At 31.4% G+C, this 17,447-nt stretch overlaps 1 protein-coding gene across 1 annotated transcript in view; it reads right to left on the bottom strand.

The window, feature by feature from the left end:
* Positions 1-17,447, bottom strand: part of LOC129975831 (organic cation transporter protein-like) — a 60,746-nt gene that overhangs the window by 19,277 nt on the left and 24,022 nt on the right. The window contains exons 5-7 of the mRNA XM_056089067.1: positions 16,164-16,318; positions 9,061-9,229; positions 1,326-1,473 (exon numbers count right to left, since the gene is read on the bottom strand). Coding sequence (XP_055945042.1) covers positions 1,326-1,473; positions 9,061-9,229; positions 16,164-16,318 — 472 coding nt within the window. The remainder of the gene's footprint in view (positions 1-1,325; positions 1,474-9,060; positions 9,230-16,163; positions 16,319-17,447) is intronic.

Below are 17,447 nucleotides of genomic sequence, written 5' to 3'. Positions count from 1 at the left end.
AATTCTTTATTGGGTGACGATTTTATCTAACTCCAAAAGTTATTTAGAAAGGGGAAATAAATTTATACTTTTATTCTTATAAATTTTAACAGGGATGGGAGCAAATTCCATGTAGTTTCATAAAAAAAAATGCCTTTGTAAAAATTTTGAAAAATTTCATCTTGTTATTACAGTTAAATTGCATATTAAAACGTTGTATTACGTGTGGAAGTATTTATGTATTTTCAATAAACAATTTTGGAAGACTTTGGCGTAAAAAATAAGAAATAACAGTTGAAAAAATATTCCTAATCACATCAAGTATATTATACTTACAAGAGCATGTAAGTATTCCCGAAAAATTTGTTACGATTGGACATCACTAAACATTGGTTTATTATCCTCTCAAAAAAAGATTATATTGCGCCATATGTAACTAAATCTTACATTAGAAGTAAAAGCAAATATCTATGATTAATTAAAAACAGACGATAATTCAAAACAGCCAAATATATAAACAAAAAGTAATACTAAAGGAAAATTCTAAAGAAAAATACACACAAGTTTCCACAAATTAAACATCATTTAAGCAAGCTGTAATAAGGCATTTTATTAGCCCAAATAATTAAAAAAAATTGAAGAGTAAATACTTCATATAACTAATTCATAACAAAAAAAATAATAGGAATTTTTTTTTCAAAAAATAACGCTGTATAGCATGAAATCAACGGAAATGCTAATGAAGTATTTTTAGTCCTATATAATTGTAAGTAAGAAATCAAAATATTCGAAAAATAAAAAAGGATATACAAAAGCTTCACAAAAATCATCGAACCTTTTTGTTTGAAGAAATGATTCTTGTGGGAATAGAAATCTGTTTCGTTATTGGACAATATAAATTTGTTGACATATAGATTTGTAGATTTGTTTCCGGGTCATTTGTTTTATGACCCGGAAATTTCTATATCATTTATGCATTTAGAACAAAATGTTTATATAAAACGATGCACCTGTCCATATAATTCGATTATTTGTTGGGAGAAGACTTTCTCAACTGTTATTTCTATACTAAAAATAATTTTGAAATCTTTGTGGAATATGCCTAAGGGCACGTTTTCAGTTTATTCTCCTACTGCAGATTAAACAATTTTTTTCCCTTTAATAAATGGAAAGTGTATTATCTGAAATACTTGTTCACATTTCGTATCGTTTGCAATTACAGAGCGTTAATCACAGACTTCTGATTTGATGAAAAATCCTGTATATATTTACTTATAAGATTTAATATTAAAATAAAGGAAACTAATAAATTTATCTTTATATTTTTGAAAAAAAAAATGTATTACCTTGCTTGCCTTTGCTACAAAATCCTTAATCTTGGCTTCTGTGATATTAGAAGTCTTTCCATTTCTCTTTGCAGCTTCAGTGAGTATTTTCAATGCTTCATCCGTTTTTCCGTGGGTTAACAACCAGCGGGGCGATTCTGGAAATATCCTAGATTGGAATCTGTATTATATTTGAGATTGCTGAATTGAGTAGTCGATATTAAACAATTTATTTATCAATATTAATTGATTAATATTTATTTTTTTCAATTCGATAATTTTGGTTTAGAAGAAGCATCAGGTCAGAAATAAGTAGTATTGAAAAAATTATTTCTCAAGGACTGAAATATATTATTGCGATTAAAAATTAGCTTCATTTAAAACACACCATAGAAGATATAGTCTGCAATTCTTTTTCAAACATTTGTACTATTTTTATAAACATCTAGCAACAGTCAGGAATTAATTTTTTTTTATCGTCTGAAAATAAATTTGTTTTGAATGCGATACGACTTTGTCGATTTTTTTCCAATATGGCGAATATAATTAAGTAAAAAACATGCATTAAAATTTTTTTGTGCAAAACAATTTTTGAGACAAAAATATTTGAAATGTTGCGAAAATTCTTTAAAGACAACTGTTTATCAAAAACAAGAGCGTTTGAGAAGAATAATGTTTAAAGAAAATAGAGAATCCTTCATAGATGAATCATATTATGAAAGATTATCAGCTTCATTTAATCGCCAAAAAGTCGATGAGATCACAGAGTGTGTGTTTATTAATCGTCACTTAATAGTCAGAAATTTAATTGAAAAAGTTCATATAGGGGATATGTCCGAAACAATAAAAATTGTACAAGTATAAATAATGGGTTTTGTAATAGAATAATGTGTGTGTTCCCCAGTGATATTATTATTCCAGAATTATTGACAAAAAAGATCAAGGGCGGCTCTACAAGCTTCGTATTCACATGATATAGCACCGTGCGACTTTCTCTCAATTTTATGGTTGAAATTGTTTGTTCACTGTCGCCTTTTTAAGTTAATTAATTCAATAATGAAGGAAAATTCGTTAACTAGAAGGGCTTTTGAAAGCAATGCAATGCCCTTACGTTTGGTACGTTTGATTTGAGATGCGTTTCGATCCCAATAATACACATTTAAAATATTTAGCCATTTGCTAGTACAAAATTCTTTATTTACAAGCTAGTTATTAAATTATCAAGCACATTTGAATTCTAAATAATAAATATTTATTGTTTATTATTTTAAAAACTTATGTTTAGTTGAACCTAATTAAATTACACTATATGCATATGTCACTATTTTTTTCCCAAGGGAATCAAATGTGATATTAATGGCAATATATAAAAAGCGCATTTAAAAAAAATTCCTTTGAATTTTTTGGCCCAAGGTATGCCTTATATCTAAGAATCAATGACAGATTTCTTATTATGTAGATTAGAGAACTCCTGAAGTTCAATGTACTGAAGGGGGGGGGACATCGCTAGTAGGCCAATTGATTAAAATTATTAGCTTAGTCATCAAATAAACAAAAATATAAGGATGTAAATTTTTGTGTTATACAAATTTAGAATTATAAATGAATGTTTATACAGAAGTTAAATATTTTTTGTTAAATAAATTTTATAAGTAAGTACTTTTTATTATATACTAGCCGCCTTTGGCGACCAGCCGGTTCGCCAATCTTAATGTTCGTTTAAATTTTAATAATTAAATAGGTTGAACCGGAGTTTAATCCCCTTCTTCGCCAAGTTGCGATAACGCTCCAAAGCTGGCAATCTTTATTATGCACTATAATTGAACATCTGCTCCTTTGCTTTTGAACATTTCGCAAGGTCGTTGTTGGCGATTTTTAAAAATTGCTCCAAGCAGGAGGTTAAACTCTGGTCGTACCATTAAATATTTTACGCAATTCCAACTTTAATAGATTCTTCGGCAAAATATTTTAAAACTTCAAATTTTGATAATCATATAATTCACTCATAATATTATAAGAGCCGTCAGTCATAGCCTGATATGTATCTATCTAATTTTCTGTTACCCCTCGTAGAAATTATGCTTTAAATTAAAGTGGAAAGGATTAATCTGCAATTAATATAATAATATTTTTTACTGAAACAAAGCATTTTTTTAATACTATGATTACTGATAATAGAGTCACTGAGCGTTTAGACTTTATGGGCACTAAAGAATATCTTTCTTAATTTATGTAATATCTCAAGAATTTGTCAACAAAATTTTCTCAGATTCATCATGAACAGATCGATTCATTAACAATGTTTCATTTTAAATGCATCAAACACTAAAAAAATAAAATGAATCGTTTAAAATAATCGGTCGAAAACAGGTATAAAAAAATACTTAAAAAACGATGTACTTAAAACTATAAGCATATACAAAAAAGTATATAACATAAATACAATTTAATTACAAAAGCATCCAATTAACCTAAAAATAATTTAAATCATTGAAAATAGGTTAAAAAAAACTACTTAAAAAACGATGTACTTAAAACTATAAGCATATACAAAAAATATATAACTAACATAAATACAATTTACTTAAAAAAGCATGCAACTAACCTAAAAATAATTTAAATCATCCGTTGGTTGCCATGTCAACAGTCAGAAAACAATGCGCATGCGTGAATTTTCTCCGGCAGTTACGTTAACGCAAGTGCGTGAATTTTTCTACGCCAGTTGGGGTAACGCTATGCAGATTATACATTTTTAATTTCCTTTATTCTGTGTTATTTTAATTCAAAAGTACTTCAGAATGAATGTGAAACATGGATTAATTAACAATGTTTAATTTTAAATGCAGAAAACATTAAGAAAATAAACAGAATCGTTTGAAATAATCCGCCGAAAAATGTTAACCCTAGCCTCAATTCTGTTGGGAGAAAAAAATAACTGAAAGTTGGCGGTGGGAAAAATGGAAGATTTTTTTGGCGGAAAAGTTGGCGGTGGGAAAAATGGAAGATTTTTTTGGCGGAAAAGTTGGCGGTGGGGAAAATGGAAGATTTTTTTGGCGGGAAAGTTAGTTTTTAACTTATAATTAAAATTCTATTTAAAATTTCAAAAAAAGGTGCACATTCCCGACCTCTAAGGTATACATGTACCAAATTTGATAGCTGTATGTCAAATGACCTGACCTGTAGAGCGCCAACACACACACACACACACACATTGAGCTTTATTATAAGTATAGATATAGATGGTATCATTATTATTAATCATTAACTATTATATTTCACTTGATAAATTCTATAATAATAATAATTTCTCACGCTATGCTTGTTTAAAAGTTATTATTCCTTTATATTTATTCATAATGATTAAATTAAATTTGTAAATAAAGAAAACATAAAATAAAATTTGGATTAATTTTTCTGAGAGTTTTATTACTTTAACCCTTTTTCTATAATATATTTGTTAAAAAAAATCTGAATAAAATCGTATACATTTTCACAAAGTTATTAAACCAAAATACAACAACCCTATAATATATGATTAAGTTAAAAATGTGCAAGAATATGAAACTAAATTGGTCATTTATTATTAACAAAAGCCTCATAATGCATATTGCTTAGGATCATAAAAGCTTAAACACGCCGGTATTAAGCAATCTACTGATTAATAAATGCTATTTAGACAAAGTATGAAAAAAAAAAATCCTGATAAAACCTTTATGTAAAAGATGCAGAAATGAAAATGTAAATGGAAGAAAAAATGTAAAAGCTGAAGCCATTTTCCTCTTCCATTTTTATGCATTACAACACTAAGCTAATTTTACAGCAGAAAAAAATTACAATTGGAAATTTTGCATTTTGACATTTCAGAACGAAGTGCATGATGAAAATGATTAACCCTGAGCTTTCAGGCGAGCGTTAAAAGTCACGTGTCTTATCACATGGCATTCTAAACTAACTGTCAACGAATTTCATAATTTGTCAGGTTGGCGTAATAGAATGACTGCGAAATCTGTAGATAGAAAAATGGATGCTATTTTAAAAATGTGTGAAAGAAATCGTGGTAAAGCTTTCATGTAAAATATGTGCATTATGTAGAAATGCAAATATTATAGAAAAACATTACAAAAGATTGAACTACTTTGCTTTTCCAATTTCGTACAGCACAACACTGAGTTAAATTTTATGTAGAACAAAATCACGTTTGAATATCCTGTATTGTGACTAGGGATTGCAATACCGGTATACTGGGATACCGAATACCGGTATTTTGAGCTATTTGTACAATTTTGTAATACCGGTATTCACAAGTTTAAATACCGTTTTTTTTTCGGTATTTACTACAAATTTTTTAAATTGCCTCCGCTATATATTCAGGGATCGCCATAATAGCAAAATAGTTTACTTTTTTATTTTTATGTCTCACTAACGGGCGAAATTAGTTAGACTTTGAATATAAAGTTGCATCGTGCAATCAAGAGAAGTGATAAAATACTGTTTGGCAACGGATTGTAAAACCCACCGCATTTTAGAGCATGTGTAAGGATGGGTTTAATTCGTAAAAATAGGGGTGAGAGGAAAGATGAAAGGGGATGTTTGCATTTAACAGTGAAGACTCGAGGTTTTATGAGGCGTAAATATTAAAGATAATTAGTAATACAGAATGCCTTACGGTATTTACATAATTATAATGATTTTAAAAATGAAAATGAAAATGAAGAAAAGAGATTAACCCATTTAAATCTGATCAAGTTTATAGTAAATTTTCTTAAATTCTTTTTACCCACACACCTATCCACGTTCAGAAGAATTCGGTACAGTTTTCGAAGATTATGATGACACTAATGTCGATAGTAAAAAAGAATTGCCTCTTTAACAAAAATTAGAATTGTCTATAAATAAAAAAAATATCAACAAACCAACAATACAATACAGAAATCAGCTATATCCAAAACCATCCGACGAGAAATCGATTAATTCGAAGATGATGGATTTAGGAGTAAATAGGTGGAAAAAATATATCGCGCATTGCTAACAGTACCACCAACTAGCATAGGTGCCGAAAGAGCGTTTTACGACAGCTGGTCATTTTTGCACAAAATTACGTTTTAGGCTTAATGACAGTAGAATTGAGGCATTATGTTTTGTAGTGCCACAAACTGAATAGCGATAATTGCACTTTTTTGTGAATTAAATAAATAAGATGTTCCTTTACTTTTTTGTTATTTTTTATATACTGCTATAATTTATAAGTTACAAATTATTTTTTGTGATATTTACACTCTCTAATAAAACAGGCAAATAAAACAAAGAAACGCCCATGTTTTCTTTCTTTTTCTAAAATTTCTAATACCGGTATTAAAACCGGTATCCCGGTATTAAGATATTAAAAATACCGAATACCGGTATTGAACTTTTTGCCCGATATTGCAATCCCTAATTGTGACATTTCCGAATAAAACGTAAAATGGAAATGTGGAATTCTAAGCCTGAAGCGAGCATTAAAAGTCACTTTCTTATCACTTAGCATTCAAAATTAATTGGCGATTCATTTCATCATTTGCCAGTGTGCCATTAAATAGAATTACTACGAAATGTGGGAAATATTAATAGTTTCATATTTTATTTAAAACTGCAGAGACATTCCATAGAATACCGTATGTGGTGATGTTCATGTAGAGTGTAGTATAAAGCATTTCATCGCTATTAGAAAAATAAACTCTTTATTACACTAACAACTATTGAACATCGCTGCTTAGCGCACGTATACACAGAACGGGGATTCCCCGGGAGAAGTATTAACATAGATTGTATTAGGGAAAGTAGATAGGTTGCGCTTTAGAATGACATGAATAAAAGATGGCGCTACGATCACTACACGTATTTCATTTTGAAAATCCTGGAACAACGAGAAATATGAAAATAGCGAATTCTGAGTTTGACCGTTAACAGTCACGTGACATTCAAAATAAATCGGCAATTTATTTAATATTTTTCATTTGGCATCATATAGAGTGACTATGAGAAGTGTGAAATATTAATCGTTTCATTTTTTGTGTAAAACTACATAAGTATTCTATAGAATATTGGATTTCAATCTTTGCATGTAACAGTTACATTAATCCAGAAATGCATAACCAAATAATTACTGTTTTGTACCATGAATACTGAATAATAAGTAGAATTAAATTATATCATAAAATACATTAAATATCGTTTCAATTTCTTTTTTGAATACTTTACAAATGTAATTACTTTTTATACTCCTGGTATTAACTATTTATCTTTTTTCATAAAATTCCTTATCTGAATATGTATAAAGAAAATTAACAGCATATATATTTATTTGAATTAATGATTTGTAAGAAAAGACAAAACGTTGAAGTAAATTTTATAGATGTGTATTTGTGAGAAAAGACAAAAATGTTGAAATGAAGTGAATTATATAGATGTGTATCCCTAATGTCAATATTAAGGAATAGTAGTATAACATTGATAATAGATCTAAAGGAAGAGAGAAGAAAATATTATGAACTATAAATAAGAGGAAACAATTTGATTCTGTTTTTTGAAATATCATAAAGGATTTGGAATTGTTTGGATTTTTCTGGCGCAAAAGACAAGGTTTTAATTATGCTGCCCCAAATCACAGTTAAAACCATATCAATATAAAATAGTCAAAAACGGATAAAGTATAAGAGTGTTTAAAAATACAAACAAGATTTAAATCAGTGGATAAAATTTTATTATCTTTAAAAATGAGCATGTGGTGTCTTACTAGTAAGAAAGGAGATGGTGATGATGATGTCGTGTCCGCGTTACCACGTGTTTATGTGATTTCATTATTTATAATATTTTGTTTTTATTTAATTATTTTATTAGTATTTTTTATTCTTTGTATATTTATTCATACAGTAAAGATTAATACTGAACATAGATGGCGCAGTATGCGCTAACCCATATGTATGTTTGGAATGTGGGGGAGACGCACTTAAGTTTTTTTGTAAACACTTCTCCCTGAGAGTTGGTGTGAAACTGGTGCAAGCAGGCACCGCTCGCTCTTTTGTTAGCGGCAAAAAGAAGTATTCGTTCGCTCTTTGTTAGCGGCATTTTCTACTGTAATTGTATATAGTATTATGTGTTACCTTATATATGTGCAATCATTGTCCATGTGTGTTGTTATATGTGTGTGTGCAAAATAAATAAGAAAAGAGACAAGAAAGCATCTTTCCTTGGCTTAAACACACACAACCAGCTACACCAAGGAAATGGGTTGGAGTAGCTTCTGAGGGTAAAGACCCCTGAGCACCCACGGGCAGAAGTCTGACTTCCAGCTCATATGAAGCTAACACTCGCACATTCGTTTGCACAACCCCTTTTGACAGGAGGGCACATTCACACACCTCACTGATAGAACACAGATGAAGAACAACTATGCCCGAACCGAGAATCGAACTCGGGACGCCCAGATCACGAGGAAGATGCACTACCCCTATGCAAGGACGCCGGCAGAGGAAATGGTATGTTAGACTTTTGGAAAAATTGTAAACGCTGAGCATTGCCATTTGAGCTTTCTGACATTATATGTTAGATAGACATTTGACTGTCACATTGAGAACATAATGGTGGTTGTCACGTAGCAAAGCGTAAATCATAAAGAAAATGACGGCTAAATTCTTAAAAGTTTCTTTTGGCTTAACTTAATAAAAACGTATTGGAGAATCTTTGTTTAAGATTATCATACTAAAATTTCGATCCTTACCACCAGCTTGAGAGAAGTATAATGGAAGGCACTGTAATTGCAAGATGTATCCAGACCCAGTCTCTGAAGTACCAAGCAAAGATTGTTAAAAGAGCGCAGCCAACACCCCATCCACTCTGAGCTGCTATGCCGTAAACTGACCTATTTCTTGGACCAATGATTTCCATCACTAAAAGAATGAATTAGAATGGTAGGGATGAATATTTACAATTTGAAAATAAATCTCTGCTAATAATAAAAGTGAATATGTGTATATATCTTAGCGTTCTATATCTATTAAACTTGGCACCTATACAATTTGGAGAATGGGATTGTGTGCCTTCGAACGATTTTTTTTTGAAATTTTAATTCATTTAAAAATTAAATGAAATTTTGAAGTTTTTCTATCACGAGTTCTGAAATTATTACAAAGCAAAAAATGATTTTACGAGAGTTTAAAATTTAAACAAATTATCTTTTGAATGTTACTTATTTATTTCCTGTGCAAACATTTTCTGATTTTTAAAAGTATTTAAGAAAAATTAATTTTGTTGCCTGATTTCTAACAATAGCTTATAGTGTTCTCTTGAAATTCACACTTCTTTCATTTTTTCATCAAATATTTGATCACGTGATTTTTTTTATCCATTTTTAAAAGCTAAAGAAGAAGGAATCTGTTTAATATACGTGTGGCATACAAGACGGAAAAAAGCTGAAATCGCGAGTTCGCAAATTGTACAGACTAAGTCTATGGCAAAGGATACCGACATGCTCTGATTGGTTTAAGCCTTGGCATCCTTTTGGTAATGTTTTGCTCTCATAATAGTCTAGTTTTCGCTTATTTGGCTCAAACCTTGTACCTTTCATTAGTTTTATGGAAGATACGAGTGAATATCAACACGGTCTAATTTTTATTAATATAATTGTTTTCTCTAAATATTAGTAGTAATACTACTAATACTAATTATTATTAATAATAATAATAAATATTACTAATAATACTAGTAATACAAGTAACTAATGTTGTTTATGCACAGAAGTATAAAAACTATATGAAAGTAATTACTCAACATATGATGCAGCAATTAAATCATTCTTATTTTTCTATGATTTTCGTGCCTTTATTAGATAATTTATGCAGTCATTGAAACTTGTTGCTGAACGTTTGTTACTTTCCCATCAACTACATATGGGGAGATGATTACTTAATGCCCAAAACGTATAAATATGTAAGCTTTAACGGAATATGTGATTTCGAAGCTAATTTTTTTTAGTTATATCAAAATAATATTAAGAAGAAAGACATACAAAAATTATTTTTAATAAATTGTAATTTTTATATTTCCTGAATTTAGGTTTCAGGATTTGATCTTTTCCGCTGTATATGTGTTCCAGATTAATATTACATGTAAACCGTAAAAAATAGGGGGGGGGGATAAATCCACAAATTTTATTTATTTTTGTAAAAATATATTTCGGTATGGCATCTTTTTGGCAAAACATTGCCAAAAGGATGCCAAGGCTTAAACCAATCAGAGCACGTCGGTATCCTTTGCCATAGACAGTCTGTACAATTTGCGAACTCGCGCTGAAATCACTATACCACGAAATTTATATGATAGATGAACATCTACGTGTTCAATAACGCTATGATGCCATGGGCTGGTTTAAATATAAATTTTTTTATCTATACATAGTATAATATGAAGTCAGTTGAAAGCGTCTATACGCTTGAAAGAGAGAAACTCAGGAAATATTTAACTGATTTTGGAGATATTTGTACCATTTTATAGGGTATTTATTGAAGAAGGCGTTAGTATATTGAAGTCATATCAAAATAAAAAAAAGTTTTATAATTGCGATTTTAATTTTTTTTTTACTACGATTCGCGTATGCGTAAAACAGCAGTATCTGTGTCTTGCACTTATCCGCGCATGTACGAAAACATAAAACTGCGCATGCTCAAATCGCAAGAGCTGTGGTATACATAGGCGATACATTTCTTTGTTTCTGTCTGATTTTAAGCAGTGATTCAAAGCTCATTATTCCCCCCAAAATTAATTGATATTGAAGATTTTTGTACCATTTTGTAGGGCATTTATTGGGAAAGGTTTTAGCACATTGAAGTCATATTAAAAATTAAGTCATTAAGATTTTTGTACCATTTTGTAGGGCATTTATTGGGAAAGGTTTTAGCACATTGAAGTCATATTAAAAATTAAGTCATTAAGATTTTTGTACCATTTTGTAGGGCATTTATTGGGAAAGGTTTTAGCACATTGAAGTCATATTAAAAATTAAGTCTAAGATTTTTGTACCATTTTGTAGGGCATTTATTGGGAAAGGTTTTAGCACATTGAAGTCATATATATATATATAAAAAAAGGATTTTCATAATTACGATTTTTACTTCAGCGAAGAATGTTTTTCCCATGGGCAACTTTATGTTGCACTATCTAGAGTTACATCCAAACAAAATGCATTTGTAGGCACCAGGAGGAAAAACAACCAATATAGTTTAAAAAGAAATATTATGAAGAAAATTGAATTTTACTTTCACATCAGATTATGCAGAGTTGATAAACAACTGTGGAACTGTGGGTACAATGACATATTTGTAAATTTTAAAATTTTAAAACAGCTTTACTATTGTGTAGTTTTAGTTAATCGTTTTGTTTATGAGCATATCATATTTTTACCTTTTTAGCAGTCTAAATATTTCTGAATGTATGCCATAAAAATTGTTTTCCAGTTATTTTTCATGATTTCTAAATATATTTTTATGTTTGCCTGATGTTGTGGGACATGCCCATGTCATATCGGGTGCAGGATAGACTTTAAATCTAATTTTTCCTCTTGAATTTTATGTCACTGGCAACATTGTGCGGGTACTGCTAGTGAATGATAAACACAACATATGCAAGACAATTAAAATACATCCTTTTAATGTCTGAACATCTGACGGAATTAAGGACATTAAATCATGTAGAAGTGGTTTAATCAAAAATAAATATAATCAATTTCTCTAGCAAACCAGATGGTCGCCAAAGGCGATTAGTAATTAGTAAAAACATAGAAGATTAAAACATTATAAATAAATAAGGTACTGTCCATTTAGCGAACTAAAGCGGGGAGAGGAATAACAATTTATTCAAAACTTTATTGCCGATAAACACTTAAGTTTTTTATTAAAAATACATTTTTAGGATTACCATACATACATCAATAGATGTTTATTAATAGTTTTGGCATATAAATATCAATCAAGCTATCTCGCATACTCTGTAATAAAATTTTTTCGACACCTGAACGAATAACAGCAAAATTACTTTGTATAGTATCACTGAACAATAGTAGTGAAATATACAGTGTGTCTCAAAAACCTTGACAGCGGCTTTTATTCCTTAAATACTGATCGTAGACATATAAGACGTATATGCAGGTGCAAAATGTTATGAAATCGATTATTTTCAGGGGATAAAACTTCAAAAAATACAAAATTTAAATTTTTATACGGACCCCGTACAAAAAAAATTCCCAAAGAGTAAAATGTACCCCATCCTCTAATAAGGTCATGTACAAAATTTCTGGGGCCGCGGTGGCCTGGTGGTAAGGTCTCGGCTTCGGAACCGGAGGGTTTCAGGTTCGTGACCCGATTCCACCGAAGAACCGTCGTGTAAGGGGGTCTGTTGCATGTTAAATCTTTCATGACCAAACGTCCTCCCGCTTGTGTGGTGTAGTGTGAGGAGGGGGGTGCCAGCTCAGGTGTCGTCATCTGACCGCGGTTCAAAATTACGAGGTCCATCCCAAAATAGCCCTAGTGTTGCTTCAAATGGGACGTTAATATAACCAAACCGAACCAGAGAACAAAATTTCAGCAATTTATCACGAAAAGTCTAAAAGATATAAAACTACAAAAATGCTGACTTGAACCACTTTTCGTTGCCTGGTTATGAGTTCGCAAAAAGGAAAAATCAAGTTGGCTGTTCGTGTTTTAGGGGTCGCACACATATTAACAAAGAAAGTAATGATTGAATAAATAAATAATTATTTTGCTATTTATTGATTCAAAAGAATTAAACATTTGTAGAAATAATAACTTAAAGGAAAGATTACATAAAGGAAAGATTACTTTAATGAAAGATTATATATGATTTTTTACAAGTTCACTGATCGTGCTATTTTTAAGTTATATTCTGTAATACATGATATAAAATTTTAAAGCATTTTTCAAGTAGTATAGATTTTAAAATTTGTATTTAAAATAAAAATATGAAGCATATTTAATTTTCTTGTGATACATTCCTGCGTCGTCTCATCTACACTGAAGCTCTAAACATTTGCATTTTTAATTTGTGATTGACCCTTCACCAACTTTGTTTCAACATATCTTTGAGAGTTTTCACGATGAAATTCTGAAATTTTGTACATGAATTTATTAGAGGATGCGGCACATTTTACTTGCTGGGAATTTTTTGTATGGGGTCCGTATAAAAATTTAAATTTTATATTTTTTGAAGTTTAATTGCCTGAAAGTTTTAATCAACTTCAAAACATTTTGCACCTTTTTTTACGCAACTTTGTAATTTACAGTATATGTCTACGATCAATATTTAAGGAATAAACCCCGCTTCAAGGTTTTTGAAACACCCTCTATATCATTGGCGTGAATCTATCATTTTTACTGAATCCATCCTTTGACAATTTTTCGGCGATTAATTCTTGGCATGCGATTTATATAAAAGAATCCGAAAATCGAATATGTATTTTACATGCCTGCAATCCCCTTGTGTGTATGTATAAATCCTAAAGTGTACTAAATAATTATTGAAAGGAATTGTATAGAAAATCATAATTAAGAAAATAAAAGAGAATTATGAATTAAAATTTTATATTTTAATAATTTATCTGTGACATCATCGTCAGCTGAGGACCATTAACTGTAATTGCTTGCATGTTTTTTAGTCATTTTGGGTACAATCCCCATAGTATTTCAAGCCAATGTTCCATTTGCATGTTGCCTCACATTTTGAGATGCATTATGTGTGCCTACATAGTTTTATGCCGTGCTTACTATAATTTCCTTCATTTCTAGTGATGTTTTACATCTCGTCGCGGTAAAAATACACTTTTGAGTAAGTGAAATCCAGTGGTAAAATATTGTTACGAACCTGTGATGCTGCTTCCCAGCATAGTTGGTTTCATGGGAGGTCCCAGAGCTTGGCGACAAACTTGCGACCATTTGGCGACTTGGCGACAAATTTGGCGACTTTGGCGCCAAAATAGATTATACCCGAAACATCGAGAATTTTCCCGATCCGTCCAGTAGTAACCGAGTTACGCCTCGAACGTTCCTTATTGGTTGAAAGGCTTCTAGCCCCGCCTCCTGAGGCCTATAAAAGGAAGCAGCCGCAGCTGCCGGGCAGTCGTGGACCAGTGGTGGACAGAGAAGAGTAGTCGGGATCGACGGTAAAGAACTGGCCTTCCAGAGATAAGCGGAGCAGCGAAGGAGTGAAGCTAGTGCTGAACTAAGCTGTGCGCTACTGACTGCAGTAGAGTCTGTTGTATGCTGCACTTCTCGGCTGAAGATAATCGTGTTCTGTGCTGTAAATAGTTGTCGTCTTTGTGCTGTCCTGTGTGTCTTCGTGTAAATAAACGTCGTTGTTTTTTTTCTACTGCCGCCTGCTGATTGAGCGTTCTCCACACCATATAACTACTCCCACTATCCAAACGAACCCCGGGAAATTCCGTAACAATATTATATGAAGGATGGTGTTGAACCATAATTCTTTTCCCACCTTTTAACCATCATCATTTTTTCACCTGCCATATGCATATGCTCCGCAAACGTTTCTTGTATATTCTCTAATAAAGATGTTATCCCATAGAACGTCTTGCCTGGCATTGGCTTACAACAGTTACGAAATATTAACCTTTGGCGAGTTATTTGGCGATGAATTCCAGGCATGCATTAATAGTATCCGAAAATTGAATTTGTGTTATAAATGTATTTTTCGCAAACGATTGTAATAAAAAGTTGATACAAAACTACATTTGTAATCCCAAACCAAATTTGACACATTTAACTCATTTCGTTTTTGAGCTATCGCGTTTCATGTTTCTTAAAATTCAGACCGAAAGACGGTGAAACTGTGTTTGGATTTTACTCAAAATCTGGTAGGCGTTTATACTCAACATGTTAAATCTATGTATCGAATTTTATTTATATAGCTCTCTTCGTTTTGTAGTTATCGTGTTATATTCAAACAGACGGACTTTCTATGAACAGTTTTACTCAACATTTGATAGAATTAGGCAAATTTAGTTTTAATAACATGCATCAAATTCCATCCTCCAGTTCAAAGCCTTTTTGAGTTATCTTTGTCACAGACGGACAGATGGGCTTTTTTAAAAATGTGTTTTTCTTACTAAGAAAAATCTAACACGTGAAGATTTTTCAAAACTTAAATTCGAATTTTTTGATGATTACTATACAGGGTGTTCATTAATTACTGTCGGGGTTTCCGTACCTCATAACTTTCGAATAAAAAATATTACGCAAAAACCGATTACGTATTCGTAAATTACAACTCAAAGAATTTTATTAATGATATTAAAGTGTAAAGCTTGCACAATTTGCACTTTGTAGGCATTCAGCTGAAGGCGATTATGTATTCGTAAATTCGCTGAACAAATTTTGACTCGAATTGAGGATGATGAAAATTACCTTCGGAAATGGTTCTTCAGTGACGAATCCACTTTTCATGGGTCAGAAAAAGTGAATAAACATAACTGTAGAATATGGGGCTCGGAGAACCCGCAAGATTATCAAAATTCAAAATTTGTTCAGCGAATTTACGAATACATAATCGCTTTCAGCTGAATGCCTACAAAGTTCAAATTGTGCAAGCTTTACACTTTAATATCATTAATAAAATTCCTTGAGTTGTAATTTACGAATACGTAATCGGTTTTTGCGTAATATTTTTTATTCGAAAGTTATGAGGTACGGAAACCCCGACAATAATTAATGAACACCCTATACTTTCTTTATTCTACGTATACGAGAAAGTAAAAAAAAAAAAAAAAAAAAAAAGAAGAAGAAGAAGAAAAAAACAACTTACGTAAGACAAACATTGTGTTGTCCACGCCCAAAACCCCAGCAGCGATGAAAAACCGGCACAAAACGAACATGTGGTATGAGGTTGAAAAAACACAAGCAATGGCTGCTATAACTGCAATAACATCGCTTAAGACAACGACTGGCCTTCTTCCAATTCTGGAAAAAAATTATATTCGCTGTCTCAGTTATATGATTTCTATATATTAAAGCTATTAATGCGTTAAATAATTTATACTATATACAGGTGATATAGATAAATGAGAAACATGTCAGTATAATGCAGATACAACGGAAACGAGGTTGCAGATTCCCTAGCCAAACAAGCCATTTCTGAAGGTACGCCCTTTCAATACCCAGCTCCTAAAAGCCATCTGAAAAGTATTCTAAATGAATTGAACCTACAGCGATGGCAAGAAGAATGGGACAATGGCTTAACTGGCAGAAACATCCATCAAATCATCTCGAAAGTGTCCTTTAACTCATCCTCTTGGAATAGGCTTGACATTATATTTGCAACTGGCCATGGCCCTTTCCCTTCATATTTCAAGAGATTCCATATTAAAGGATCTGATCAATGTGGCTGCGGCGAAGTAGGCGACCCCCTTCATTATGCCACTAGCTGCCCTCTCACCACTTCTTTTCATCTCAAAAAACCCACCCACGACCTAGAAAATATCTGGTGGACCAACGTTATGAGAAACAAGATGTCCAAGGTCAAAATTAGAAATCTTGTGCGGTTCCTACAAGAGAACGAGGAATTGATTTCTCCAGACCCAAGCCCAGTATAAATTTTCGTTTCATTTCTCAACCAAGCTCTTCTCCGGAATATATTACCTTCAATATATTTCATCTACTCATACTCCCCACCGAACACCTTCTTCATCATTATAATATTGCATATAGTTACTTTTTATGTGTATTGATGATATTTTTTTGTCTTTTTATGTGTATATTGATATTTTATGTCTTTTTTGTGTATTTTTTTTATCTTAATAAATACTTCCACGTATATCCTTTCAACCGCCAGGGAATCCTAGAGATTCCAAGTTCGGGGATATTCTGTGGCGAAAGAAAGAAAGTATAATGCAGATAGTAGATAGTCATTATAATAGATGTGTTTGGGCATGCTTGATTTATACAGAAAAATCGAATTTTAAAGCAACATTTTTAAAAGAGCTCCAAATTATTATGTGTTACTGATTATAACTAATCACCAAATTATTGTAAATCCCGGGAGGCGTAATTTATGTACAATAAAAAGTGGTAAGAAATATGTCATTCTAGA

Source organism: Argiope bruennichi, chromosome 7 (assembly GCF_947563725.1).
Source record: "Argiope bruennichi chromosome 7, qqArgBrue1.1, whole genome shotgun sequence".
NCBI classification, from domain to species: Eukaryota; Metazoa; Arthropoda; class Arachnida; order Araneae; family Araneidae; genus Argiope; species Argiope bruennichi.
The sequence above is the reverse complement of the archived record's forward strand: the minus strand, read 5'-3'. Positions and strand labels throughout refer to the sequence as shown.